General features: G+C 49.2%; 1 protein-coding gene across 11 annotated transcripts in view; it reads right to left on the reverse strand.

The window, feature by feature from the left end:
* Window positions 1-262: 262 nt before the first annotated feature.
* The window catches only part of RALGDS (ral guanine nucleotide dissociation stimulator), a 99,822-nt gene continuing 72,202 nt past the window's right edge, over window positions 263-27,882 (reverse strand). For 5 of the 11 annotated variants that reach the window (XM_075578775.1, XM_075578773.1, XM_075578776.1 and 2 more), the window contains exons 2-18: window positions 19,691-19,867; window positions 17,750-17,943; window positions 17,375-17,449; window positions 15,575-15,768; window positions 14,117-14,238; window positions 13,518-13,733; window positions 13,286-13,389; window positions 12,760-12,844; window positions 11,306-11,383; window positions 11,062-11,148; window positions 10,483-10,515; window positions 9,909-10,030; window positions 8,757-8,852; window positions 7,349-7,613; window positions 6,385-6,630; window positions 5,599-5,713; window positions 263-4,795 (exon numbers count right to left, since the gene is read on the reverse strand). In XM_075578775.1, coding sequence (XP_075434890.1) covers window positions 4,620-4,795; window positions 5,599-5,713; window positions 6,385-6,630; window positions 7,349-7,613; window positions 8,757-8,852; window positions 9,909-10,030; window positions 10,483-10,515; window positions 11,062-11,148; window positions 11,306-11,383; window positions 12,760-12,844; window positions 13,286-13,389; window positions 13,518-13,733; window positions 14,117-14,238; window positions 15,575-15,768; window positions 17,375-17,449; window positions 17,750-17,943; window positions 19,691-19,867 — 2,385 coding nt within the window. In that variant the 3' untranslated portion in view covers window positions 263-4,619. The remainder of the gene's footprint in view (window positions 4,796-5,598; window positions 5,714-6,384; window positions 6,631-7,348; window positions 7,614-8,756; window positions 8,853-9,908; window positions 10,031-10,482; window positions 10,516-11,061; window positions 11,149-11,305; window positions 11,384-12,759; window positions 12,845-13,285; window positions 13,390-13,517; window positions 13,734-14,116; window positions 14,239-15,574; window positions 15,769-17,374; window positions 17,450-17,749; window positions 17,944-19,690; window positions 19,868-27,882) is intronic. The other 6 variants (XM_075578777.1, XM_075578774.1, XM_075578778.1 and 3 more) reach the window with 3 other exon arrangements.

Here is a 27,882-nt window from a genome sequence, read left to right on the forward strand (position 1 = left end):
AGTTGTAAGCAATAACATTGGGGTGGTTGACTGAGCAATAATCAAACAATAATTAGCACCTCACAGTGCTACTCCCAGAATAACTTAACTACAACATGGAAAGGGTCCTCTGGTGATGGATGTGGACATGTAAAATATAGACTCGTGTGGAATGAGGTCTGCTATGAAGTGTCATTCGTCAATATTTTAACCCAGCGGGCTGACAGTGCAACCCTCATTTTCTAGAGATAAAAGGAGCAGGTCAAATCAAGAAGGACAACAGTTTAAGTGTTGGCATTTATTGCAAAGACTATGTTACATTGTGTACATTGAGCACTTTAGAACAGTCACCTTCATCTTAGTCAAGTTACAAAATACACGTCATACAGCCAGAGACAGGGAAACAAGTGTAAACATTTGCACCCCATGGTGCAATCTCAGACACACACACACACACACGGGCAGATTGCACTTAGAAGGAAAACAAAACGTGAGGAGAGGGACAGAATAGATGAGTTTCATCACTTGTTAGGAGGAGACACTCCTTCCAGTTCTTATATTAGTGTTTATAAAATGTACAGGAAGTCCTGGACGTTTCAGAAGCTCTGATCTGTTGTGGGGGGCAATGGAGAACCAGGGGGAGGGGGGGGGCGTAAGTGGTTCTAGAGCATACATTGGTGAGCAAGAGGCTCCTTCTTGTACACAACTCCTAGAGAAAACTACACCTGTGTTTGCAAAGTATCTTTAGTAATGTCTCAAACAAAAACAGGTCAGGTTTCCAGGATATCCCTGCTTCAGCACCGGTGGCTCAGTCAAAGACTGAGGCACAGATGCTGAAGCAGGGACTGCCTGAGCCACCTGTGGTGAAGCTGGGATATCCTGAAAACCTGACCTGTTGGGTGTGTCTTGAGGACTGGGGTTGAGCGCCCCTGTTGTAATGCAACATGGCTGTCCCATTACTGCTTCGTTGTGCACATGATCCAATAGTGACCCTGCTCCAAAGCGTACAAGAAGTTAACACCTTCCCTGCCACAGGAGACTGACTGATCACCTGTCTGGCAACAAAATGAGTTACTCACCATCTTCTACCGTGCAACAGCACGATCTGCCCTTCCAAAACAAACATCTAATGTGGGGAGCTGGGAGCATCTGGACCCCATTCCAAAATTCTAACCCTTCCCGAAAAACTACAAGTCCCAGAATGCACTGGCCAGGGCACATCCCCTTTGACCCCATTTCTTAGCTGGATTGATTGGCACTTGTGAGAAGGGAGTTGAGCTCAAAGTTATGGCAGGCAAAAATTAAATAAAAAGGTTGGCAATTCTTAAGTCTCTGTAAACGGTATTAACCTTGTCCCCTCCCGTTCACACGTGAAAAGTAAAGTGCCCCCCCCCCCTTTCTTATAAAATGTTCCAAGGATCGGAGTCATCGTCATTAAGGCGCAAGAGGTTAGATGCAAACCGCTTTGCATTCTGGGACTTGTAGTTCAATCTCAGAGCCTGTAAATTCACCCAGTTCTGCCACAGCTCTGGGACCTAATATCAGTGAAATGTTTCATGCTAGGTGACCTAATTGCCCCTTTGAGATGAGAATTGTACATTTATTTTTTTTGCTTCACATCAGTTTGCCAATATTTATTTATTTTTTTAAAATTAAATATGGATGGAGAACAGGCCAAGCTTTAGGCAACAATGGGATTTATTTAACCTCTTCGTTGCCAGCCACACACTGGCAGAGAAGGGGTTATTCCATTCCGTGCACAATGAGCCGTAAGGGGTCTGATGGCATAGCACAGTTTCGTGAATATTTAACTGCATCCCAGAAGTGACCACTATTCAATAAAGTAAAAATGGGGGCCATGCAGTTATCAAACCGAAGTCTGTTTGCTTAAAACATGTTACACCAGAGCCTTTCTAAATACTGGTATCTGACAAACATTTTGTCCCGGTTCACGTATGGGAACAGATCCACAACAGTTCCCCAACCATATCAGGTTTGATAAACCCTACAAGCCTGCGATCAGAGAGGGAATAAAGCAGTGGGCTGCAGATCGAAGGGACTCTGCCTTTTCAAACCATGCATCGCACATTTGCACCATCTCAGGGATGTAGGAAGGAGTCGATGGCAACATCTCCAACCTGGACATGACCAGCGCCAAGCAAGACTTTCCATCTCTGCTCTCAACAGAGCCCCAAGGTCTGAACATGGACGCCATATTGTTGCTATAACCTCTGAATAACTAGCCTGTAAAACCTAAATCATTAGTAGTGTTGTCAGTAGCCGAACACACCATATTACCCACTGAAGTCCTCTTGCTTGGATGGGAAGTTTACGTTCCTGTAGCCAAGCCATTGGCATGGAATCCAATGCTGTAACAGGTATGGTTCTCCTGCTCTGGTTATCCATTAACCGGTTACCCGACAGTGAAATGATTAAGAACTAGACATGGACTGGTAATTGAAATGTTCATATCAGGACACGCTTCGTTAAGTTCACCCCCCCCCCCCCACAGTCTAGTGATAAGTCGCTTGTAAAATGGCCGTCCATGTGCCTTCTCTAGAGCCAAATGTCCCCACAACATAAACCAGATCAATCGTTATTTGTGTCCCCATCTCGCCTGGGCACACCGGCTCCAGAAAGAACTCCCCCCCCCCCTTCCCCCGAACGGTGTATTCATGTTAATCTGAGCAGTGGTTTGTGGGTGGAAAACGTGACATTAAACATGCAAACGGGTTAGAAAGAGTCGCAGTGGCCAGGATCTCGGAAATGCAGAGGCCACCAGTTTTACAATGTGAATTATCACCGGAGGGGCCCTCTTCCATGGGAAAAGAGAAACACTTTACTTTAGTATTACCATACGGCAACAAATGATGTCAATGAAAATTACAGACCCCTTTGTAAACAATTTAGTCAAGTTTCTTAAGTGTGGCGGCCATTTTGAAACGGCGACACCGGTTTTATTGACGGCTAAAGACATTGATGCTGATATGGACCGCGATGCCCAAGTCTATGTCACTGGCAATAGTTTTTTTTTTTTGTCATTGTTTGCCATTTCTGTCTAAGCCTCCGCCATTAAAGAAAGGCTTAACCCATTCAATGCCTTGGCAGCGTGCAACGCATTGCTTGGTAATTAATTCCGTGCCTCTCTAGCATTGAATAGATCAAAGTGTCATCAAGGGTTAAAGGTTAATGAAGAACAGGGGTGCTCTTTTTTTTCTCACACAATTCAGAATATTTACAATTAACCAAAAGGCATCTAGAAACAAATATGAAATTGATGACATAATACATCATGTATAATTTGTCTATCATCTATTTACAACCAATAAATATTAAAAAAAAAAAAGGAAATAAAAATGCAATTTACATAACAAAAAAGCCTTTTTTTTCCCACAGTTCTGACTCACTCCACAGCCCGTATTCACAGGCATTGCCCGAGAATGGTTAAAAATGTCAATTTGGCCCCAAAGCCTTTTTTTTTTTTTGCTTGAAAGCAAAATTAAGTATTAACGAATAGTTAAAAAAAAAAAAAAAAAAAAACTGTACATTTTGACTGTAACCCTTTTGCTGCTGAACGGGCCAACAAAGTATCGCAACGCAACGCTGGCCGCGCAAACGGCAAAAGGTATTTTTTTTTTTTTTTTTTTAGTGGTTTGCTGCCAAATAAAAACTAGAAAGTTAAACGATTCCTGTGTAGTTTTCAGGCGGGTGATCTTTGGTGAGGTTTGAAATGCTGGATCAGTTTTGGAGGAGAGAGGAACGGAAGCCAGAAGGGCCCTGGCTCCCGTCATCAACTCTGCCACGCTGACGAGGCCTGCAACGCGTCGGGGGTTGCAGGCCCCTCCAGCGGTTAAGGAGTTAAAAAGTTGTACAAAGTGCTTTTGATCTCCATTGTATAAAACCCACAGAGTAATGTTATCCACAGGGAAGAGATGATTCTATGTACAGCAAAGTCCCTTTAAGGGGGAAGGTGGCTAGTGAAGGGGGAGGCTTCGGTCAAAGACCCCCCCCCCCTTAGCCTTTTAAATCTGCGCTCTTCCTCATCTCCAAACGAAGACAGAGCTACAAATTATGCGTCGACCCAATGGGTCGTTGTAGAACTCGGTATAGTAGAGAACCCCTTGGGGCCGGCTCCATACTGCCCATACCGTCTTTCTTTCACCCCACGTCCTACATTAATACTGGTACTCCTCGGGGACGGAACGAGCTGGTCTTCTTCACTCTTCACCGTCGTCTTACAGAACTCGTCTTCTAAAACCCTCGTTCTCTTGAAGGCACCTACGGCATGGAGGTGGATTCTGGGTCCTGTTTGGCGTGCAGGGAGGGGGGCACATACCTTCTCTCACCTTGGCAACTCAAACGAAGGCTTCAGACGGGAAAAAAACAAACCCACCAGCAACCCCCCTCCCCCCCACTTCGTTTGGCTTCCTCTTCACAGTTAAAAAGAAGGGAGAGTAGAATCAGCTGGGAAGTGCGGAAGGGTCAGGGGGGGAGGGGTGTTTGCACTGGCCCCAGTAACATGTCCCATGATAGCATAACAAAGACATTCTCCCCCCGGAGTAGAGCTGTAAGTGCTTTACTTGGGTCCCTCTATTGTCCTGGCAGGGATACAGTGGGGTGTTGGGGATGCCTCACACCGGTCAGAAGATGCCCTTGGCAATCTTGAGTCCCTTCTGTTTCATGCGGGGCAGGGTGGAGCTGGAGCCGTGCTTTATCTTCACACCTTTGGAGAAGCCTCGCTTCTTCAGCACAAAGTCATAGTTGGCTCCCGAGTTCATGGCATAAAACACGTTGGCGTTGTCCGGGATTTTCAGCTCTGATGGAGAGAAGACGGGGGCACGGGGAGAGAAATGAATCAGAACCAGTATCACATGTGTTAAACTGTATGACCCAATGGGCCTTACGACCCATAGGCTACAACAGTGGTTACCAACCCAAGTCTTCAAGGACCATCAATGGGTCAGCTTTGAAGGAAATCTCTACTTCAGCACAGGTGGCTTAATCGATGGCCCAGTTATTTTGACTTAACCACATGTGCTGAAGCAGGGGTATCCTTAAAATCGGACCTGCTGGGGGTTCTTGATGTTTGGAGTTGGCTTTAAGATGCCTTACTGCTTAGTACAAATATGCCCCAATGGATCTGTTCTATGTAACCTACTGCATATCCATAACGCTATACATGGATACATAAACTATATACCCCTATATAAACTACCTCTTAGTTACAAGTACAAAGTCACCGTGTCACTGTGTCACTTAAATTGTGAGCTCTCCAGGGCAGGTACCTCCTTTCTCCTAATGTTTCCTGATCCCGATTGGTACTATTCTAGGTGACATATTATATAATATACGCCTGCATACACCGCGGGGTAACATAAATACCACAAGCACGGTTTATTTCTCCACCTCCTTCGCAGGTTGCCGGGCAGATCAGAGAGTATTACATGTGCTGCCGGGATTGCGTCACAGAGGTGGCCGCATGCTTGCTACTCCTGTTGGAGTTATTCTAAGGTTCTATGTGAATGGAGATTTGATACACAAAGCATTTAAGCTCATGAACTCGTTGCCAACAGAACTACTTGGATTACAAGTCCCACCCCCAGGTCGCTGCGGACGTACCTCTTTCCTCGGATATGATCTGGACTAGCTCATACTCCTCGGGACGATCCCCATCCAGGTTGTGTTTGGCCATGGCTTTTCGAATCACCACTGGGGTCTTATCCTGGCTGGTCACCTGAAAAGAAGGAGATTATGAGGTCACGGAGAGGGCACGAGGAGGGCACGGAGAGGGCACGAGGGCAAGGAGAGGTCACGAGGGCAAGGAGAGGTCACGGGGGCAAGGAGAGGTCACGAGGGCAAGGAGAGGTCACGGGGGCAAGGAGAGGTCACGGGGGCAAGGAGAGGTCACGAGGGCAAGGAGAGGTCACGGAGAGGAACGAGGGCACGGAGAGGAACAAGGGTACTAAGGGGCACGAGGGTACGTAGTGGCACAAAGAGCAGGACACATGGAGATGGAGCAGGGAAGCAGCACAGAGAAAGAGGACGGAAAGAGAAGGGTCAGAAATCAAAGGAAGTGAAGCAAGAGGCCCGGAGAACGGATGGACAATGAACATTAACGGCTTTAAAAAAAAAATAGGTTAATAAGAATGGGGAAAAAGACTCCATGAAGAACAGCACAGAAGAGGAAGGATGGGCAGACATTACTCAAGTGTTTTACAGGATATAGATATTACTAAACAAGAAGGACCCAGGCAGTGGATTGACAGCACTGGGCTGGTCCCCAAGGGGCAGACCGTGTATCACGGATGAAATAGACCTGAGGGAGATTCCATGCAGCAGGGACACAACGAGACAACGAGACACAACGAGGCACAACGAGACAACGAGACACAACGAGCCACTCACCAGGATGCTCTTGTACATGTTGCCATTGTCCACGTCCAGACTGACCCGGATGATGCAGCAGTCGTCGATCTGCTGGTTGTAAAGGGGGAGGGACAGGGACGAGTAGCTGGAGATGCCGGACACGGAGCGCTTGTGTGTCCGATTGGCAGAGACCGGCGTGGAGGAGACCGAGGACGACGAGGCGCTGCTGGAGCCCGAACCGATTCCAGACGTGTCCAGGGAGGAGAGGGATGTCGACTCCCAAAACTGGGGAGGAGAGAGAGGGGGGGCGGATTGCCGGTCAGACTTTGACCATAGGGAATGTTGGACGGGGGGGGGGGGGGGAGAGCAGATTTTACAATTCGAGGCATAATGCTGAAGCAGCCGTCTGCGCTGCTTGGACGCCGTTTTTGCATTTTATCTCCCCAGAACTCATTGCTGTCTGAAGGTCACCATGATAACCTCAGGTGCGGGAAATGAAGAAAATCGTGATTTTTAACACTACGAGACCAGGACATGCTCCGGGGAACAGATACCAACACATACGCACATTAATATAACATGATATAGGCTTCTAGAGGGGACTAGCGCTTTAAGCAGCTGTGAACTGCATTCTAGGGAAGTTTAATCAATATTCACTCTCTGAAAATAGAAAGAGGGACTTGGTAGGGACTATAGTAGGAATGGTCGACTCCAGTCCTCAAGGGCCACCAACAGGTCAGGTTTTCAGGATCCCTGCGTCGGCACAGGTGACTCAGCCACTGATTGAGCCACCTGTGCTGAAGCAGGGATCTCCTGGAAACCTGACCTGTTGGTGGCACTTAAGGACTGGAGTCGGCCTCCCCTGTGCTATAGATTTATAAATAAAGCAATAATACGAGTAATTCCGGTTTCCAAATAAAAACGAGTCCACCCCTGTTCCCATCCCCTCACTGCCCCGTACCCCCCCCCCCCACAGAGCAAAGCACAGAGAGCAGGCACTGACCCCGCCTGGGACGCAGCGTCCTGTGGGCTGTCCCGGTGGTGCTTGGGACGGTCCCTCTCGTACCTTCTTCTCCTGACAGTCCGGGGACTCCGGGACGAAGCTGATGTTGATTTCCTCCACGTCGGAGCTGCTGGACCCGGCCGAGGTGACGCTGAGGGAGTCCGTCGTGTCGCCGCCACAGAGGTGGGGGCTGCACTTTAGCTGGTCGAAGGACTTGGAGTGGGAGCTGACGCTGGTGCAGGGCTCGGCGCTGGCAGGCTGCCGGCTGCGAGACGGAAACAACCCCCCGGGCCAATTAGAACAGGGGCGTGCAAACTAGGGGGCGTGCAAACTAGGGGGTGTGCCCCCCTGAAATTTTCACAGAGGGGGGGTGGGCCGAATCACACCCCGCGTTTACAGAGGCCCCCCGCGCTCATCCCCACAACATTTAAATTGATTGCCGGGGGAAGCGTCTCTGTTACTGCCTCTCACCTTCTGTCCGGCTTCTCCTCCTGCATCTTCTCATAGCGACATGTCGCCGTGACAACGCGCGACGTCGCAGAGATGGGGAGATGCCGGAGAGCAGGTAAGAGGGCAGAGAGGGATGGGGGGCAGGTTGGGGGCGAGAGAACTGCCCCACACATCAATACTCTCCATGCAACAGCACGGACATCTCCCTCACTTTGTGAGAACCACAAAACAAATTGTAACAGGTTGGACATCTTTTTAGATGGGAAAGGTATACAGGGATATACCAAATAAGTGAACATGGGAAGGATGTTGATCCAGGGAGTAATCCGATTGCCAATTTTGGAGTCAGGAAGGAATTAATTTTTCCCCTTAATGGGGTTTTTTGTTTGCCTTCCTCTGGATCAATAAGTAAGTATAGATACAGAATAAAGTATCTGTTGTCTAAATTTAGCACAGGTTGAACTTGATGGACGTATGTCTTTTTTCAACTTCATCTACTATGTAACTATGTAACTATATAGTAACTATGTAACAAATCTGTGTGTGTTATATTTGTAACGTGTTTATGGCGTTCTCCATGGTCATCACCAACATGTGAGATGGATGGAGGTTTTGCTTTATTTTCACGAGCCGCCGTATGAAAGAACGGTCAAGGTTATTTTGGAAGCATAAAAAAAAAAAAAAACCGGTGCGCCGATTGTGCGAGACATTTGGGGGCGAATAACAAACCAAAATAATGAGTTATTGGATTCTCATTAACAAGTGGATTTTGTCGGCAGAAACCCCCCCAGGTCTGCCGCTCAACGGAGACTTCCTGGGGAGGTGACTTACATAGCCCAGCAACACGTTGTGTGAAGACCACACCAACCCAATGTCTTTTACTTAGTGCCCAGAGAGAGTGGGGAGGGGGTGCCCGGGTGGTACCCCCACGTGGAGGCGGGGGTTTCGGGGCACTTACTCGCTCCACCTTTTGATGATGCCCGGGTTCTTCTTGGCCTTCAGGGTGTTGCTGGCAGATTCAGACAGGGGCTCAATCTCACAGGACAGGTTATAGCTGCAGCATAGAGAACGGACAAAGGTAAGTGTGGGATCCACTGCACACCCAACGCTGACCTCTACAAACCCAACGCTGACCTCTACAAACCCAACGCTGACCTCTACACACCCAACGCTGACCTCTACAAACCCAACGCTGACCTCTACAAACCCAACGCTGACCTCTACACACCCAACGCTGACCTCTACAAACCCAACGCTGACCTCTACAAACCCAACGCTGACCTCTACAAACCCAACGCTGACCTCTACAAACCCAACGCTGACCTCTACAAACCCAACGCTGACCTCTACAAACCCTAACCAAGAGGCCACGCCTGCAGACTGCTGCAACGTGGGATCCGATTGTGCATGTTCTAAACGCATTGCAGCTAGGAGGACCTACAGGTACAATGCACGGATCTGAGGACCCCTTTGGAAGTTATATACACACACACACACACACACACACACACACACACACACACACACACACACACACACACACACACACACACAATTATGTGTACATAAACACACTCATTTCCTACAATGTTAAGTAGTATTGATGGTTTTAAGCATGTGAGACAATGGTCCAACAACCCTGAATTGTGGACAACCAAAAGTGAGAATCTGTACCAAATAACGGCAGAAGGCAGTAATACTAAGTGGCTGCTAGAGACTAAGGCTGCCTGAACCGATAGGCAAGCACACCAGAATAAGTACTAAGTCACAAGAGTCAGTGTCAATTTAATGACTTAATGATCGAATCACAGATAGCCAACGTTTCGGTGCTAACATGCTCTTCATCAGCATGGCGAACATCTATTGTGTTTACATTCATCTCTTGCAACTTGCATATTTGCGGCCTTCCTCTATTTGCAGTGTCGCGGTATGTACACACACACACACACACACACACACACACACACACACACACACACACACACACACACAGTACATGAAAAGGTTGTGTAACATCGCTGTCGAAACCCGAGGAGACACGCGCATGCATGCTCCTGTAAGCACAGTGCTGGAAGACTAGAGACCGCCCAGAGACAGATCCGCCCCTCACCTCTCCGCCTCGCTCAGCCGCTCCACGCCATGAAACCACTCCACAAAGGACTCCTCGGGGAGGAAGCTGTAGTTGTTACAGGCCGACTGCAGCAGCTTTATCTGGGCAATGACCTCAAACTCCTACGGGAGCAGAAGGGAAAAAAGGTGGGAAATGTCAGGGAGAGGGCTGGCAGCTCGCAAACACAAATCTATCCTCGGCTAAGGGTCCTGCGCTGTGTGTGTGCAAAGGGATGGGAACGATTGTGAAGAACAATGAGTCAGTGTGTGTGTCTCTGTGTGTGAGATATCTATCTATCTATCCCTTGAGGAATGAGTTTGAGACCCCTGGTATACAGGTTATAGTGCACAGGTTATAGTGCACAGGTTATAGTGCACAGGTTATAGTGCACAGGTTATAGTGCACAGGTTACACTGTACAAGTAGGTCATAATGCACAGAATAGAGTGCACAGGTTATAGAGCGTGAGTTATAGGGCACGCGTTATAGGGCACGCGTTATAGGGCACAGGTTATAGGGCACAGGTTATAGGGCACATGTTATAGGGCAGAGAGGATGTATGGAAAGTTGCTCACCTTTCTCCTCTTCTCAAAGTTGATGAGCCCGCCCTGTAACAAGGAATACAGTTATAAGCGCACAGCAGAAAAGCCAAAACACAAACGGGAGCATATTCCATGTAGCTGTAATGAGACAATAATTAGCAGAATAAGCAACTATTTGCTAAGTGGGGGTATTGCCCATAACATGTAGTCAGATATTAATGCCTTAACTTCAATATATTATCTCTCCTCTTATAAAGGTAGTCATGTACACATGCGTATGTATGTATATGTATAGACCTATATGTCTATATACATGTGTTGGTGTGTATAATATATATATATACACACACACACACACACACACACACACACACACACACACACATATATATATATACATACACTTCAGTATTAGGTAATACCTAATACTGATAGGTGTATAGATACTGAAGTACCCCTTTATTCTGCACTATATATATATATCACCAACGCTAAGAGTGGAGTAGCTCTGGATTGGAGTTGTCCTGTGTGCATGCAGACTGTGCACTGTGAGGATGTGGGACACTATGGACAGGCCTGTAGGGAGAAGGGACACAAACACGGGCTACTTACATCCATATAATCCTTCATGGCCGTGTCCAGCATCACCAGGTCGGTCAGGAAAGTGCCCAGATAGGGAATGGTTCCTTGCATTACTCCCTGCAAACAGAACCATCAGAGGAGTCTCAGCAAAATACACAATGACCACCAGAGGGCGCGCTAGCACAATGCCACTGCCCAGCTTCCTTTAAACATGCATTAACCCCGTCCCTGCCAGACGGGTCAGCAACGCGTTGCTTTGCAGCGCAGCACCTACCATCTCTCGTTGCTGCTGCTGTCGCTTCTGTGCCCTTTTGGGGTTAATATCCAGGGTGGCAAATTTGGAAGTCCCCTCCTGGAGGGAGAAAGGGGGTGAGGCGTTACGGGCTGCAATGCACTGTACACAGAAACACACAACCACCCTCACCAACACAAACACACAAACGCACCCCTGGAACGGGGGGCCTGGGGGTGCTACAGACTTCCACTGAGCCTCCTGTGCTGAAGCAGGGATATCCTGAAAACCTGACCTGTTGGTGGCCCTTGAGGACTGGAGTTGGCTACCCCTGCCTTACATTCAGCTTCACGCAGGGAAATATGAAGCTCATATGACAGCACTACAATTACAACAAGGTGCCTAAGAACCTGACACACACACACACACACACACACACACACACACACACATTCCATAACCCTCAATGCAATTCCAAATATGCATGCGCAGCTGCTTTGAGGTTAGGACACTTGGCAAGAAAAGGTGGAATTCTGGTTCAAGACCGATCCCTGCTCCGTTACGGCAGCACGCGGTCACATGACGCGCAGGGGGACCCAGATGCCCGGAAACGGATCTAATGGGAGCGGCCAACCCCATCTACCCACAGACAACGGGGGCAGAAGCCCCTCGACATCCTTGGTACGTCAGAAAAGCGATCTAAATGTTACTTGTATCTAAAGGTCTGGTATTTTCCTCTTTGGTTATTTGGGTGCATGTTTTTGCTCCAATTTCTGCAGCAGGGAGACTTTGGCTATTAGCCCCCAGTGATTGGAAGTCCGTGCGGATTATTCTGTATGGACCAAAATTAAATTCAACACCTGGCTTTAGAAATAATTACGTTTATTTTAGGTAAAAGGATCCAGGCTGCAACGCACACAGTGCTACAAGGGGGATTCATTATCAACAGGACATGAAAAGCAGGGCTGGCATTGAAGTGGAGCTCTCACATTCCTGCAGGGCAGTGGCTGGCAGGAGGAGATAAGAGGAGGGAATCCCTCCCCCCCTCCGTGCACAGTATCACTGGCTCGCACCAGGGGAGCCCCGCACACGCCCAGTCTGACGCACTGAACATGCACTTGGCTGAATGTTTATTGCAGGGTGTGCGAGGGGGTTCCCTTGTCTGATAAGAGTGGTGACACAAGCAGGGATGGAGAGGGTGTGAGCAAGGCTGTCTGGCACGTACGCAAGCCATGTATAAGAGCACGGGTATCCCGCGCACACACCGTGTACCGATTATAGACGTGAGGGGAAGGGGCAGGAGAATTCAGGGGCTTTAAAGGGAGAGAAACACACGTGTCACTGTGCTAAAGAACCGATCAGTGTGACTGTATATACATATTGTGTATTGGAACAACATGGAGAAGAGGCGTCCACCTCAAGTAACTAGAAGGTGATTGGGGGGGCCTTTATCCAGCAGTGGGGCGACACACGCGCTCCCTCTCTGGGACACCCACCTTAATCAACAGCTCCCGGCTTAAAGAATGGTTGTTGTCATCCGAAAAGATTTCCGATAGCTCCATGAATATCCGGAAGCTCTCCCTGGCACCAACAGAAAGGAGTTTAGTTACCCTCAAAAATAGAGCTGAAATGTAGGCTATTGTAACTGAGAATAATAATTTTGCAGATGTAGCTCTAGGAACAGTGTGACACATTGTGTGTGTGTGTGTGTGAGACACATTGTGTGTGTGTATGTGATATATTGTATGTGTATGTGTGTGTGATATATTGCATTTGTATGCATGTGTGTGTGTGATATATATTGTATTTGGATGCATGTGTGTGACATTGTATTTGTGTGCGTGTGAGATATATTGTATTTGTATGTGTGCGCGTGTGAGAGATATATTGTGTGTGTGTGATATATTGTATTTGTGTGTGATATATTGTATGTGTGTGTGATATATTGTATTTGTATGTCTAGGACTGGTCATCTTCCTCTGTGTCTACCTGCGTAACACACAAGCTGCGGCCTGCTCTCACCTGGACACCTCGTCCCAGGTCTTCTTCAGCCTGTGCACAGCGTTACACTGGAGAGCGGACAGGATCGCGCGCAGGGAGGAGAAGTTCTTTAGTATTCGACACTCCTGTGGGCAGAGCAGCAGAGAGCGCGGGTCACAAGCAAGTTGGAAAGTAGAGTGTATATGCAGGAGGCATGTTCTGAGCGACACGTTCTGCGGGTCTACAAGGCCTGGAGAAAAAGTGTGGGACATACCCTTGCCACGTCTATCCAGCGCTCCACCACCTTGGCTCTGTGCTGGGGCTTCAGGCTGCGGTCGCTCAGGCACGTGGATATGACGCAGTTGGTGACGCTGTTGAACTGGGAGACAGTGGCGCGGATGGTTGGGGCCAGGTGCTCCTTCCCCTTCTTGTCCCGTTGGGACCAGATGCAGCCCAGGCAGTGATAGGACACCACCTTCTTGAAGAGAACCTACCAGGGATGGGGGACACGTGACGGTTAGTAGAGTGTCGCCGTGTCTCCTTCCCACAGCAACAAAGACCAGCACAGAACACGGAGAGCACGCAGCAAAAGCAAGGCAACTTATATCAACCCCTTCACCACCGGTGGGGCCAGCAATGCATGTGTCAGAGGCCTCTCTTGCAGTCAAGGGGTTCCAATTTATGAACCTGGTCTCTGAAGTGGGAGATAACGGGGGCAAGCCATTTGATCTTCCCATGACCAGGTTTTGCCTTGTAAGATGTAGAGGGGGCATGAGAGAGAGGAAGGTGCGACGAGCCGAAAAATACCAGGAAGAGAATATGACGGAGAGGGAAGGGGAGAGTAGGAGGCTGGGGGCCCAGCGCAGTACTCACCGCGTCCATCACCGTAAACTGTTCAGCAACCATCTCCTGACGGAAGGACAGGAAGTCTGCCTTCCCCTCCCCTAGCGAGACCTCTTCCAACAGGCGAAAAGTGCAGCTCGCGTGGTCCACAACTGTAAGATAAGGGGGGGGGGGGGGAGCAGAGAGTGAGAGGTGAGAAACCCGGGCAGCCACGTCTCCCCTTCACCCGATACGAGCACAGCCACAGATATGGACTCAAGTCAGCGAGGAGACGCAGTGGGTTACAGGTATCACAGCGCTGCCCGCGAAATGCGTAGGGATCCCGACTGCTGCGAGTATTAACAAGAAGAGACGGGCGAATCCGACCAAATCCGTTTGCCGGATTCTCGCTGATGTTACCCCCAAAATCCGTTTGGCGTTGTAAAATCCGCACACGGAGTTGGTCGGTTTAAATCCACGCGGATTCATCAAAATACGCCATTGTCTACAGCCGGCGGTCGGATTTGTAGGCTCCAATCCGCAGAGTCAGCGATCCGTTGGCGGATCCTTAAGAATCGGACGGCTGAATCCCCCGGAGTGTCGTGGTAATAACAATAACAAAAATGTGCAAACCGCGAATCGCCCTTTTTGAGATTGATCCGCTGAAATCCGCGGAACCGGCCGAACCGCTGCAGATCCGCATTCGCCCCCCGTCTCTGTTAACAAGTCATTCTCTATTCCGGTGTCGCCGGCGCCTACACTGGATATATTTGTACGTGCAGCAGAAAACAAAAAAGTATACGTGGTACTCGGGACGCGTGCTCGCAACCCCTGATGGACAACAAACGAGGCGGCCATATTTAAAGCTTACAACTACTTCCAAAACAAGTGGTACTTTCTATTTCCTGTACGGGTGGAGAGGTTTTGGCCACTTTTGGCCACTTTTTTTTTTTTTTTTTACCCACCATTACTTTTTGTAATGTGAAGCTGGAAGCGGTTTCAGCCACACATTTATATTCAAGTATAACCACCCTTGTACTGATGAAACCCAAAGGGTTAAAAAAAAAATTAAAAAAAAAAAAAAAAAGCTTTCTGTGAGTAGGTACTGGCTCTGCACTTCTTTAACCCAGGCTGTGCTGCAAAACGTGTGTAATGCGGCAGGCATCAGCTTAGAAGGGTCCATGGTAAAATAGGCAAGAAGCAAACGGTGGGTGCTCATTTGCATGGCATTACCCAGAATCCTTGACTGCAGTGGAAGCACTGTATGCTAAGAGATAATGGGGAAGGGCAGGGCTGCAGACCTGTCTGGGGTGTGAATGTGCTCACAGGGGGGATGTTTATTAGCATGTATTTGCTGAGGGCTTGTGTCACTTTTTCTGCTCACCATAAGCTATATAAAGTGCGGTGGAAACCATATTATAAGACCTGCGCGGCTGAAACGCCGCACTTTGGAAGCGGCAGCACGCGGGAAGCTTCCCGCAAATCTGAAACCCTACAAAACGCGCTCACCGTCTGGATCCAACTCGCTGTTCTGCTGCCGCTGGAAGTGCGCCAAGAGATTGCGGGCCCTGCGCTCCACGTCCGACCCGGGGATGTTGTGCCGCACGTAGGCGATGAGCTGCTTTAGGCAGATGTAATCCGGGGCTTGGCGGAAATCCTCAGAGTACTGATCCAGCCAGGCGCCCAGGATGGAGGAGATGGTGCTGCCGAACAAAAGGAAGGATGAAGTGCGGACGCCAAAACCTTTCTATCTATATGCATGTTATCATGATATTTAATGTAGATACATTGTGTATATATACAGTATGTCCATCTTTATCTATATAGCACCATCCAGGTACACAGCGCTTCACAGCAGTAATACACGGGGCATAATAATATAACACATAATGGGAATAAACGCTTCAGACATAAGTCAATAGGGAGAGGAGTGCCTGCCCCGAAGAGCTTACAATCTAAGTGGCAGGTAGGAATAACGTACAGAGACCGTATATAAACCTGGTTTGTAATTACTTCCTGGGTGGGCATGGGGTAGATAACCCGTATGCAAAGGTGCTAGCGGGAATTCCACCCAACCAACGCGGTCACTGGTTGTAACGCGGGCAAACTGAGACAGACTCCACTTCATCATGGTCCTGCCGGTGTTTGAAGCTGGACACTGCAGGTAACACCCCCCCCCCCCCCCCGACACTCTGAAAAACCCCCAGTTGTCTTCACTCTGCTACGACTAAGCTCAGGTAGCCAGACAAGCGTATACTGCGAGCTGCCCCGAGAAGGGGTCTGGCTCAGTCCCCCTATACGTTTTTCTGTTCTTCCAGAACCAGCTGTCTAATGGTTGTTACACAGGGTGACAGCTGGCCAGATCCTTAACTGCTCAACATGCCGGCAACACCCACCCTCCCTCCGACCCGCGCAATGGTGGCACCAAGACAACAGCTTCTATGTGAACTCCCGAAGTAGAACGGTTCCAGCTACAGTCAGTGTGCGCTCAACTCCAGCCCTCAAGCCCCCTCAACAGGTCAGGTTTTCAGGATATCTCAGCTTCAGCACAGGTGGCTCAATCAGAGGCTCAGTCGAAGACTGAGCCTCTGATTGAGCCACCTGTGCTGAAGCAAAGACTGATTGAGCCACCTGCTCGGAAGCAGTGAAATCCTGAAAACCTGACCTGTTTGAGGACTGGAGTTGAGCAGCGCTGGTCTGCACAACTAAGAAGTCTAGAGAACCCGTCGTGTTCCCATTGCTGCAAAGTGAAGGCGCTGCTCCTCTTTCTATTGGAAAACGCCTCTATTTGGTAGGGCAATAATAAAAAATAAAAACCTTTTGTGGGACTTAAACACTTCCTATTCTGCACACACCCTTTTCTACCCGCGTACACCCTTTTCTACCCGCGTACACCCTTTTCTACCCGCGTACATCTGTATAGCCATAGCAGTGGGTGTTTAATGGTTAAAAGAAAGCAACAACAAATAGATGTATTGTTGCATTGCACAATATATTTGATAACTACATTTAAACCATCGAAAAGCTTTTGAGCGTTGCATTATAGGGCAGGAAGACATGCGGGGATGTTACAACCCTAAAATGCCGTTATTTAAAATTCTGCGGAGCAGCTTCCCAGCACCGGAGAAGATTTTAGTCTCATTCAGTAGGATAGAGCCGATCTTTTCTCCAGCACCGGGAAGAAGCATCACGGGACATTGAACAGGAACTGGAGACGTACCCCCTGCAGATCACTCCCTTCCGTGTCCTGCAGAGAACCATGTAACAGTACCAGAGCCTCTAACCTCCCGAGTGCTGCGGTCAACTTACTTTTTTAGTTCTAGGCGATCGTCCACAGTCTTGTGGGAGTGTTCCCCGTTTAACTGGGGGTGAAAGCGCCCGAACCTGGGGAAAAGGGGAGGGGGGAAGTTAGCAGGATGGCCCTGGAAGAGGGAGGAAGGGAAGGCAGATCCCTGGGAAATGAAGTCCAGAGTCCTGTGCATCTCCTCTGCAGAGAGCAGGAAAGGGACAAGCGGACAGGTACACAGTCACAGCCACGGGGAACGGAGCGTAGGGGCAGCGACTGCCTTTATGTAGGGGGTGTAACAAAGCAATGCACCGCAGCCGGCTCTGGCAGGGACAGCTCCATATGCCGGAACCTTTGCTCACTTTATTTGCATGGTCTATTGCTGCCCGGTTTCCCACCTGTTCAGCAGCAGGTCCAGCACTTGCTTGGTGGTGGCGAAGGCGCGGTAAGTGCACAGGAAGATGGTGACGTAGGTGGAGTCGTTGCCTTTGAAGGCGGACACCAGGTATTCCACCAGCTTCTCCAGAGTCCCTGCCTTGATGGTCCGCACCTTGCAGGTCTCATACAGGCTCAAGGCCGACTCGTTCTCCAACTGCAGGGGGGGGGGGGAACAAATCACTCCACATAAGCCGGATCCAAAAGCTTAATTGTCACAAGAGTTAATGGCCCAGCCTGCTACAGGGAAATGGGAGATACCAGCCAAGAAGGTGCATTGAAAAGAGGGTTCGGGAGCAAGGATGTGAAGAGACAAACAGCTTATTATTATTAGATGATGATGGCATTATATATGCTCCTCACAGCATAGATATAGCGTTGTATTATAACCTCTGCACTCTGCCCCTCTCTCTGCAAAGGGACATTGTAGCACAAAGTTGATGAACTTAAAAGTCCACATTTGTTTTCACCATGTGCGGTGCTCACTACTACTGTACATCTATGAAGGGTTCTCATGCGAGGCCATGAGGAGGAAGACATCACCACCAACAAGCTGATTTGGGGAGGAGGGGGGGGGGGTGTGGGCAACAATACAAAGGACCGTCTTCCTTCCTAGTCTCAGGGTCATTGTCACACTGTAGTGGAGAAGGCTAAATGGGCCACGGGCTGGTGTGTTCTCACTATATTCCCTGTGCCTGGGAAGGATTTTGTACATTGTATATTTTCTCTCCTTGCAGCGAGTATATTTGCACAGTGGTTCCCCCCCCCCCCCGCTGCCCTTCCGCTTCTGGGTTCTGTAAACTCCGCACCTCCCGAGGGACAGCCGGCTCCCTGCCACCTTTCCCCTCAAGTCTGCTGCTGGTTACTGTAGGTGTTGGCTGACCTCTCCATAGCCTCCTTCCCACCTCCTCACCGCCACTCCCTGTCCCTGCCCTGGACTCTGTCCAGAGAGGTAAAAATAACACACAAAGCCTAACCACAATAAAATCAGAGAGGAGAAGGTGTACGGGTCTCTCGTGCAGCAGCGGCGGCAGATTACAAGTCTGCTGCTTGCCTCAGAAGAAGCCACATTCACAATTTACAGAACCCAGTCCAGTCCTGTTAGCTCTCGCCAGCAGTGTTTGGAGGATCACAGTGAGCGAGGTGCAGGGATCTGGGGGCCCTAATACAGAGCTGCTCAACAAGAAAGAGACGGCATTTTCACTTTGCTGGTGACCAATACAACACATGGTCTGCAGATCAAATAGGGCAGGGGTGCTCAACTTAAATCCTCAAGCCCCCCCAACCCCCACCAGCCAACAGGGCAGGTCTTGAGGATATCCCAGCTTCAGCACAGGTGGCTCAAAGACTGAGCCACCTGTGCTGAAGCTGCAATATCCTAAAAACCTGGACAGCTTGAGGGCTGGGGTTGAGCCCCCCTGTCCTGGTAGAACGCTGTGTTTGGCAGTTAGGGACTAGCCGTGTGTTGCTTGTACACTGCTGGGGATAGTATAGGGAAGAAGTGTAACAGCGGCACACGTAGGCGCTGCGGGAGGCCTGGGATACATTTAATTAGATTCGCACACTCTGCCGCCCTCGTATGTCTGGCGTATGCCGCAGATTTAGCCGACAGTGGGCAATGGTTAGAAATGCATCACGGAAGTGACGTATGTATCATGGAGGGAAGCATGGGAATTGTAAGGGATGATGCAGGAGTGATCGGAGTTAGCAAAAGGTGCGGAGGGGGTTAAACGGGACACACTGCGAGGGATGACACATCAGAAAGAAGATGGTTAATTTCTATCCTATCGCTGTCTACCCTCCACAAGAAAGATGTGAGCCCCGTTAGTGTAGGAGCTGAAAGAACCCAATAGTTCCCCTCGTCCTCCCACCGTCCCTTTTTCCTCTACCACTGCCTTCCTCACCGTGGGATCCCGGGGTCCGGCAAGCCCGCCTTCCACAGTGCCCATGGGAGATGGTACCCTGCTTACCCCCAGCCATCGCTGCCCCTTGTTAGCGGTGTGGTGGAGTTGCACTTTGCGGAGGGAGATGCTGTAGATCACGCCATCATCCAACTCTTCTCCGATCTCCTGCGTGGAGCTCTGCAGGGGGAGAGGGGGGAAAAGACCGACCGTTACTCGTCATGCTGGAAAACGGCATATGCCAACACAAGGTGCACTCCTGCTTCCCAACACACAGGCAGAGATCTGCACCCATTAATCCCATCTTCTCACTCTTACTAAAGGGAGTCGGCACAAAGTGTCCACACTGGCTCGGTAGTAAAAAGGGTCCAAGAGAGGAACGAAACGATGATCTTTTTATATAATACGTTGCTAGAATACTTTATTTAAAGACCCTGTGATTGGCGCAGTGTTACAATGAGCGAGTCGGAATCCACATCAGAATGCGGTGTGCGAATTGAAGACCCTACATAAGAGATCTCTTGAAGACCCCTTTGCAGAACAGTTTGTTTCATACATTAGCTGTTCAATCCCCCCCCCCCCCCACCCAACAACTCCAGTTTCTTAACGGTTGGAAGATGGTTAGAAATCGACAATAGACAAATTGGTGGGACACCAGCACTTCTTTTTACAAAAGGGGAGTCGGTACATGTCATTAACCCTTCTTCAGTAGGACAAATATCCAGGTGCCACACATTTCTGCCTTTGCAGGAGCTTCACACCACTCTCGGACAGGGCCCTCCCTCCAGCCCCCCCAACAGGCTGAGCAAGTCCTGTTTCAAAGGGCTTGTTGCCGGAGCTGCTTTGGCAAAGTACGCCCTGTAATCCTCTGCACACAGTGTAATCGGATCGCCCGGCCCTGCCCGACACTGACACCATCCTCGGACGTGTCCTCTGCAGCTGTCGGCCGCCAGATGGCTGGGAAGGTGCATCAAATAATAAACAAAATAAGATTACCCTATAAAACCCGTTAAAGGATTAAAAGGCATTCTTGCAACCAGGAGACATTCGCCCTGTGATTGCGCAGGCTGCGGACTTAACCCTTTCAGCGCTGGAAATACCATACAACCTTCTAATATTGTAATACTGGAATGACCACCGGGTCTGCCGAGCCTGGGTTTTATAGTTAGACTGTCAGCTCTTCGGGGCAGGAACCGGCCTCGAAGCAGATTAACCCTTTCCTGTCTGAACCCCGTGTAATACCTTGATGTAATACCTGTACAGGCAAAGGCATTGGAGAAAAAGAGAGGAGATAACGGTTATGTAGCCATAACAAGTAGAATGGAAAAGGCATATTGGCCAAAGTAATTAATGTCAACTAAGAAATCAATAAGGTAACTAAGATGGCCAGGGAGCCTTCTGCACGAAGCGGAAGAGAAATCGGCATGTTGGTGAATTACCGAGCGCCGCCCCTTTCCTGCGATGTGAGGATACAGACAGAGGGAGATCGGGGTGGATAATACTTTGGGTATCTGGGCTATTTACACTCTCCATTGGAAAAGGGCAGAAAATGGAGAGTAAACCAATTTTTAAAAAAAAGTCAGGACGGCGTTTTCATGGACGGCCCCAGCTTCTGTTTGTCTTTAGCAGGTGACATGGGGCGCGGTTCCCTGTCACTGTCACACTCCGGAGAGTGAGGGGTGGGGGCCTGTCCGCCTTGTGTGGCCTCAGTGCATTTCTGTGGACAAGAGCCCATTGTGACCGTAGCTGGAGAAAGGTATACAAACAGACAGAGTTTCTGGGCAACAGGATCAGCTCACTCTGCAAGTTTCACAGGTCGCACTGCGTGCTATCTCTGTGCTATCTCTTCGCTGCGACAGAACCCTTCCATCAGCAGAGGGGGGGAGGGTCAAGCGTTAACCCCATCCCTACCACAGCAGGCTACAATGTATTAAAATAGCAAAACACTGCCCACCATATGGTAGGACAGGTCAAATAGTGGAAGTCCCCATCATGGTTTTTAGAAGTGGTTAATAGTGGTTCAGTGGCTAACCTATTCCCTTTTCAACACAATTAGTGATCCTATAAACACCCCTCTATATAAACAGCCCTCTATATAAACAGCCCTCTAACAACAATGCATTGTGCTGGTGTGAAACATACAAGGAGATCTCAGTGGATTCTGGGTAAAGTGATGACCAGGGGCTGCAATTTCAGGCGACGCTGCGCAGAGCAAGCAATGGCCGACCCTATAACTATGGTCTGAGCGTGTCGCGCACGATGCGAAACCTCTATTAACCCCCGGTGGCCACGCAGGGGTTAAAAGATATTCCAGGCATGACTTCCTTCTCCATTCTCGGTCTGTCACAAGTCCGGCAGCAGTTTCTGCACATTCAAGAAAAATCCCTGGAACTTCCCCTCTTTCTGAAACCACCATATACTTAGAACCGGGCCTACGGCAAACCCCCTGAAGGCTGAACCGGAATAAACCCCGGAGCCGGGTTACTTGGGTTACACAGGATTCATCGTTTGTTTGTCACAATCAGCCACTGCAAATAACACGCGTCACAAAACAAATCTCCAGAACGCAACTGCCCGGTCTTATACGCACAAGAAGTTTGGTGCAAACACAAACCCTTTAACAAAACAGCCCTCCATCTTGTACCGTGGCCCCCGGCCCTCCATCTTGTACTGTGGCCCCCGGCTCACTGTCGTTAACTCTAGTTGGGAAACCTCAAAACGTTTCCAAATGGTTTTTATTGGAAGCTCTTTTGGGACGTTTTCAACTGTGCGCATGTATTATCCTGGCCAAATAGAAACAGAATTAGAATATCCACCATACTTATTATTTGTAGCAATGGTTATTAAGACTATTTATATTCATTATTAGCCTATGGGGTTATCACAGTGCACACACTAAGGGAGATGTGGTTGAAATTCTGGTCTATTTTTGAGCCCTGGTTCCTACTTTTGAATTGCTGACGCGGGGAGGTTTGACTTTTCTCTGTTCTAAGCAGCTTTTTGTTGTCCTGTAACTATGCGGTGCAGCAAAACGTGAGCGTGACTCATGGTCAGAAGCACGGACAAAACCACAAGCGTGCTGATGCCACCAGCTCGCGGGGGAACCGGAGGAAGAGGTGTAAAGCAGGGAGCGAGGAGAAATATGGGGGGGAACACACCAATAGGGGAAGAACCAGTACTTAATACTTGGTGCTTATTGGGAAAGATAGCATTTTTGGGGGTCCCTAACCAAGAAGTGTCATCAAATTAGATTCTTAAAAGTTTTACATCTCTAGGTTACTCACAAAATATATAGTTAAAAAAAAAAAGTGGTTATTTGTAAAATTCTCAGACATGATAAACCATATTGCCAATGCAGAATATTGGATTTCCAACCATGTTTCTCTGTCTTTTCATGGAATTACATTCCATATCATGATGATAGGGCTGTGGCATGCTGGGAACGATGACATCTGTACAGTTACGGCCTGAGATGAACCTCAATTTGTATGTTGTTGAATACAATAAATACAAATATGTAAATTGTTGTAGGAGCCCCGAGCGCGAGTGTGTATACACACAAACAAACACACACACACACACACACACACACACACACACACACACACACACTTGTTTCAGTAGTTATCAAGAGACCAGAACCCTAACCAAGAAAATATTAATATCTACACACACACAAAGGCGCGTGCACACTCACACACTCACACACCTCTCCAGCTCCTTTATTTTGATGAACTCCTGAACCGACCCAATCTGGATCCAATTGAGCGGCAGGACTAGAAGGACCAGCATGCACTGGGGCAGCAAAATACTGAAATCACTGTACTATTCCCTGTCCGCTCCTATCCAGACAGGTCACATGACTTCTCTGAATCAAAGAGGGAGAGAGAAAAAAAACCACACACACACAAGCGGAAAAGCAGATGTTAGCGGGGGAAAGAGAAAAAAGAAAAGAAAGATTTTCTGGCAGGATTAGTCGCTGAGTGAGCAGAGGGGGAGAGCGAATTTCCTCCCAGCATGCCAAATAAACAGAAAAAAGCCCAGACGACCGAATATTCAGCATATCGTTTAAACAAACACGCAACCTCTAGGACTTCTCGGGGCAGGTATAAGTGTCCGAGAGCAGGGGCGGTCAACTCCAGTCCTCAAGGGACACCAACAGGACAGGTTTTATGGCTATCCCTTGCTTCAGCACAGTGGGCTCAGTCAGAATGGCTGAGCCACCTATGCTGAAGCAGGGATATCCCTAATAACTGGCTTTGCTGGTGGCCCTCGAGGACTGGAGTTGGCCGCCCGTCCTAGAGTTTGATACCCGCCTCTAAATCTATACACAATGCAACATGTTAACTACAGGTTACGCCTTGCCATGTAACCTCCACTGGTAGTGAAGGAGTTAATAGCATATAGGAGAGAAGTGTTTTAATGAGATCTGCGGATTGTGGAGACGCCCCCCGGAGGGGTATTTTCCGGGTGCTGGATGGCGTGGCTGCAGGTTTGTGTGGAGAGGGGTATTTTCCGGGTGCTAGATGGCGTGGCTGCAGGTTTGTGTAGAGAGGGGTATTTTCCGGGTGCTAGATTGCGTGCCTGCAGGTTTGTGTGGAGAGGGGTATTTTCCGGGTGCTAGATGGCGTGGCTGCAGGTTTGTGTAGAGAGGGGTATTTTCCGGGTGCTGGATGGCGTGGCTGTAGGTTTGTGTAGAGAGGGGTATTTTCCGGGTGCTGGATGGCGTGGCTGCAGGTTTGTGTAGAGAGGGGTATTTTCCGGGTACTGGATGGCGTGGCTGCAGGTTTGTGTGGAGAGGGGTATTTTCCGGGTGCTGGATGGCGTGGCTGCAGGTTTGTGTGGAGAGGGGTATTTTCCGGGTGCTGGATGGCGTGGCTGTAGGTAGGTGTGGAGAGGGGTATTTTCCGGGTGCTGGATGGCGTGGCTGCAGGTTTGTGTGGAGAGGGGTATTTTCCAGGTGCTGGATGGCGTGGCTGCAGGTTTGTGTGAAGAGGGGTATTTTCCGGGTGCTGGATGGCGTGGCTGCAGGTTTGTGTGGAGAGGGGTATTTTCCGGGTGCTGGATGGCGTGGCTGCAGGTTTGTGTGGAGAGGGGTATTTTCCGGGTGCTAGATGGCGTGGCTGCAGGTTTGTGTGGAGAGGGGTATTTTCCGGGTGCTAGATGGCGTGGCTGCAGGTTTGTGTGGAGAGGGGTATTTTCCGGGTGCTAGATGGCGTGGCTGCAGGTTTGTGTGGAGAGGGGTATTTTCCGGGTGCTGGATGGCGTGGCTGCAGGTTTGTGTGGAGAGGGGTATTTTCCGGGTGCTAGATGGCGTGGCTGCAGGTTTGTGTGGAGAGGGGTATTTTCCAGGTGCTGGATGGCGTGGCTGCAGGTTTGTGTGGAGAGGGGTATTTTCCGGGTGCTAGATGGCGTGGCTGCAGGTTTGTGTGGAGAGGGGTATTTTCCGGGTGCTAGATGGCGTGGCTGCAGGTTTGTGTGGAGAGGGGTATTTTCCGGGTGCTAGATGGCGTGGCTGCAGGTAGGTGTGGAGAGTGGTATTTTCCGGGTGCTAGATGGCGTGGCTGCAGGTTTGTGTGGAGAGGGGTATTTTCCGGGTGCTGGATGGCGTGGCTGCAGGTTTGTGTGGAGAGGGGTATTTTCCGGGTGCTAGATGGCGTGGCTGCAGGTTTGTGTGGAGAGGGGTATTTTCCGGGTGCTAGATGGCGTGGCTGCAGGAGTTGATATTAATAAGCGAGTGAACCAGCCAATATGAAGCGTGCAAACAGGAGCCGCAGAATTCAGTACAGGATATTCAATCCACAGCTGACACATCACATACCGTGTAACACCAAGAACCCGCAGGGGCCAGGAACATCACATACCGTGTAACACCAAGAACACGCAGGGGCCAGGAACATCACATACCGTGTAACACCAAGAACACGCAGGGGCCAGGAACATCACATACCGTGTAACACCAAGAACACGCAGGGGCCAGGAACATCACATACCGTGTAACACCAAGAACCCGCAGGGGCCAGGAACATCGCTCCAAGGAGTCGCACTGGCTACTGAGTCATATTTAATGTGGATCTTTGATAAAGCACCCTGCGTGTGAAACGCGTAAGGCCAGGGCCATGGGCAAAAAGACCGTGCTGAGCCGCGCTGAGGGGAAACATCATCCCTATTGAGTACGGCTTTAGACGGCGCTTCCGCAGGCGTGCGGAGGCGTGTGGAATTGCAGCCGACAGTGAAATTTAAGTTTTCCCGCTGAGGGAAGCGGAGGGCCGGTCACGTGACTGCCAAAAGCCAATGCCAGTCCGTGACGTCGGCGCCGTGATGTAGCGTGCCAGCCCCGCCTCCCACCCGGCTCACAAGCGCAATCGCCAACGCTCATGCAGAGAGAGCATTAGCGTCGGCGCTGTTTGGATAACCACGTCCGAGGCCTAAGTGTGTCTGCATCAGTACTTTTTGTCCATGTTTTTAAATGAATAAATCCTTTGGATTATCATATCCCATGTCCTCTGTGAGACGCAGCACACCGGTATTTCCCCCACATGGGAGGGCCTGTACCTGGGGTGTTTGTTTGCTACATGTGGATCCAACTTCAAAAGATCGAAACAATTTGGAACGGCCTCGTACAGCCCGAGAGGCCTCTCTCTCTCTGGAGATGTATAATAACGAGCTAAAGACCGACCTGTTTACCCCGGGCATTTAATTAATGAACCTCCACCTGTCCGGCATTTCATAGCTACAGCACCGTCCCGCCCTGCACTGTACCTTCCCTTTTAGAACCTTAAAGGGTTTCTTTTTTTTCTAACTGTGAAGCGCTTTAAGTCCCATTGGCAGACAAGCACTATATGAAGTCATCATCATCATCATCATCATCATCATCATCATCATCTCCCGGATAAAAGGTCAGATGGGTCATTTCACCACCTCCCCCACTTTGAAGAGATTGAGAACAGAGGCGGATAAAATAGGATATTACAGTGTTTCTATTAAAAACACAAAAAACAGACTCATTGTTTTAAGGGATAAATGAAGTTTTAGTTATAGGGATGATTAAATTTTGTGCGTTTAACACTGGTCTCCAATAGTAGGGTTGCGGGGGAGAGAGGTGCACCCACTGCCTCTGTTACACCAACAGGTAAACGTTGGTGATAAGATTAGATTGGATAACATTTGCACCAAGGTTGCACTAATCCCATCTGCCTTTGGTATCAAAGAGAAGGGTCTCTGGTCCCCAGCGTCTGTCCCTCCCCTTCACACTCTGCAATACACATTCTGTTACTGGAGCAGGCATGGAGATGAACCTCAGCCAGAAGGTGTCAGACAATTCCCAGATTGGTGCTAATTGTAGGAGAACATGTTGTACTATATGATAGTCAAATTATAGTGTCCTGCCTTGTAAAAGGACCAAATGTGGCTGCTAGGTACAAATAGGAGGAACACCAATCCTCCTGTGCATTAAACTAATAACTGGTTATTAAAAGACGTACTGTACTGGATAGATTATATATATATACATACATATGTACATATACATATACATATACACACACAGTACATACATATATACATATATATATACACACACACACAGCAGGTATACCTAAAGAAACAACACAAAGGCATGTAAAGGTGAGTGCACACTTCATAGGAATCCTGTAAATCAATATTTCACCCAAACCCATGGATGGAAGTAGAAGAGGCAGCATCACAGGTAAGTGATCAAAACAAAGAAAGAATCCAACGGGGTTTGGTCCTTCATTACGACCTCCTATCAGGGTGGCGTTCTTGCAATACAACATGCTTTGAGATATATATTAGGCTGCGCTTATAGTGCTGGCAACTGCGACGTCGCGCAGCACCGTAGAAATTACATGCAGTCTGTCGCGGGTGCCCATAGTGGGCGCGACCATGCGATCGCCGGTAGTCAAAGGATTTTTACTTTTTCGGCTATCGCTGCGTGACGTCAGCTCGTGACGTAGAGCGGCTCTGTGAGTAAAGACACCGACTGGCACCGAGTTTGGGGCAGGGGAGCCTGGTTCAATTCCCGGTGTCGGCTCCTTGTGACCTTGGGCAAGTCACTTTATCTCCCTGTGCCTCAGGCACCAAAATCATAGATTGTAAGCTCCACGGGGCAGGGGGGCCCTGCAAAATGTCTCTGTAAAGCGCCAAGTAATACTAGCATCGCTATACAAGAACAT

This window comes from Ascaphus truei, chromosome 21 (genome assembly GCF_040206685.1).
Source record: "Ascaphus truei isolate aAscTru1 chromosome 21, aAscTru1.hap1, whole genome shotgun sequence".
In the NCBI taxonomy this organism is placed as follows: Eukaryota; Metazoa; Chordata; class Amphibia; order Anura; family Ascaphidae; genus Ascaphus; species Ascaphus truei.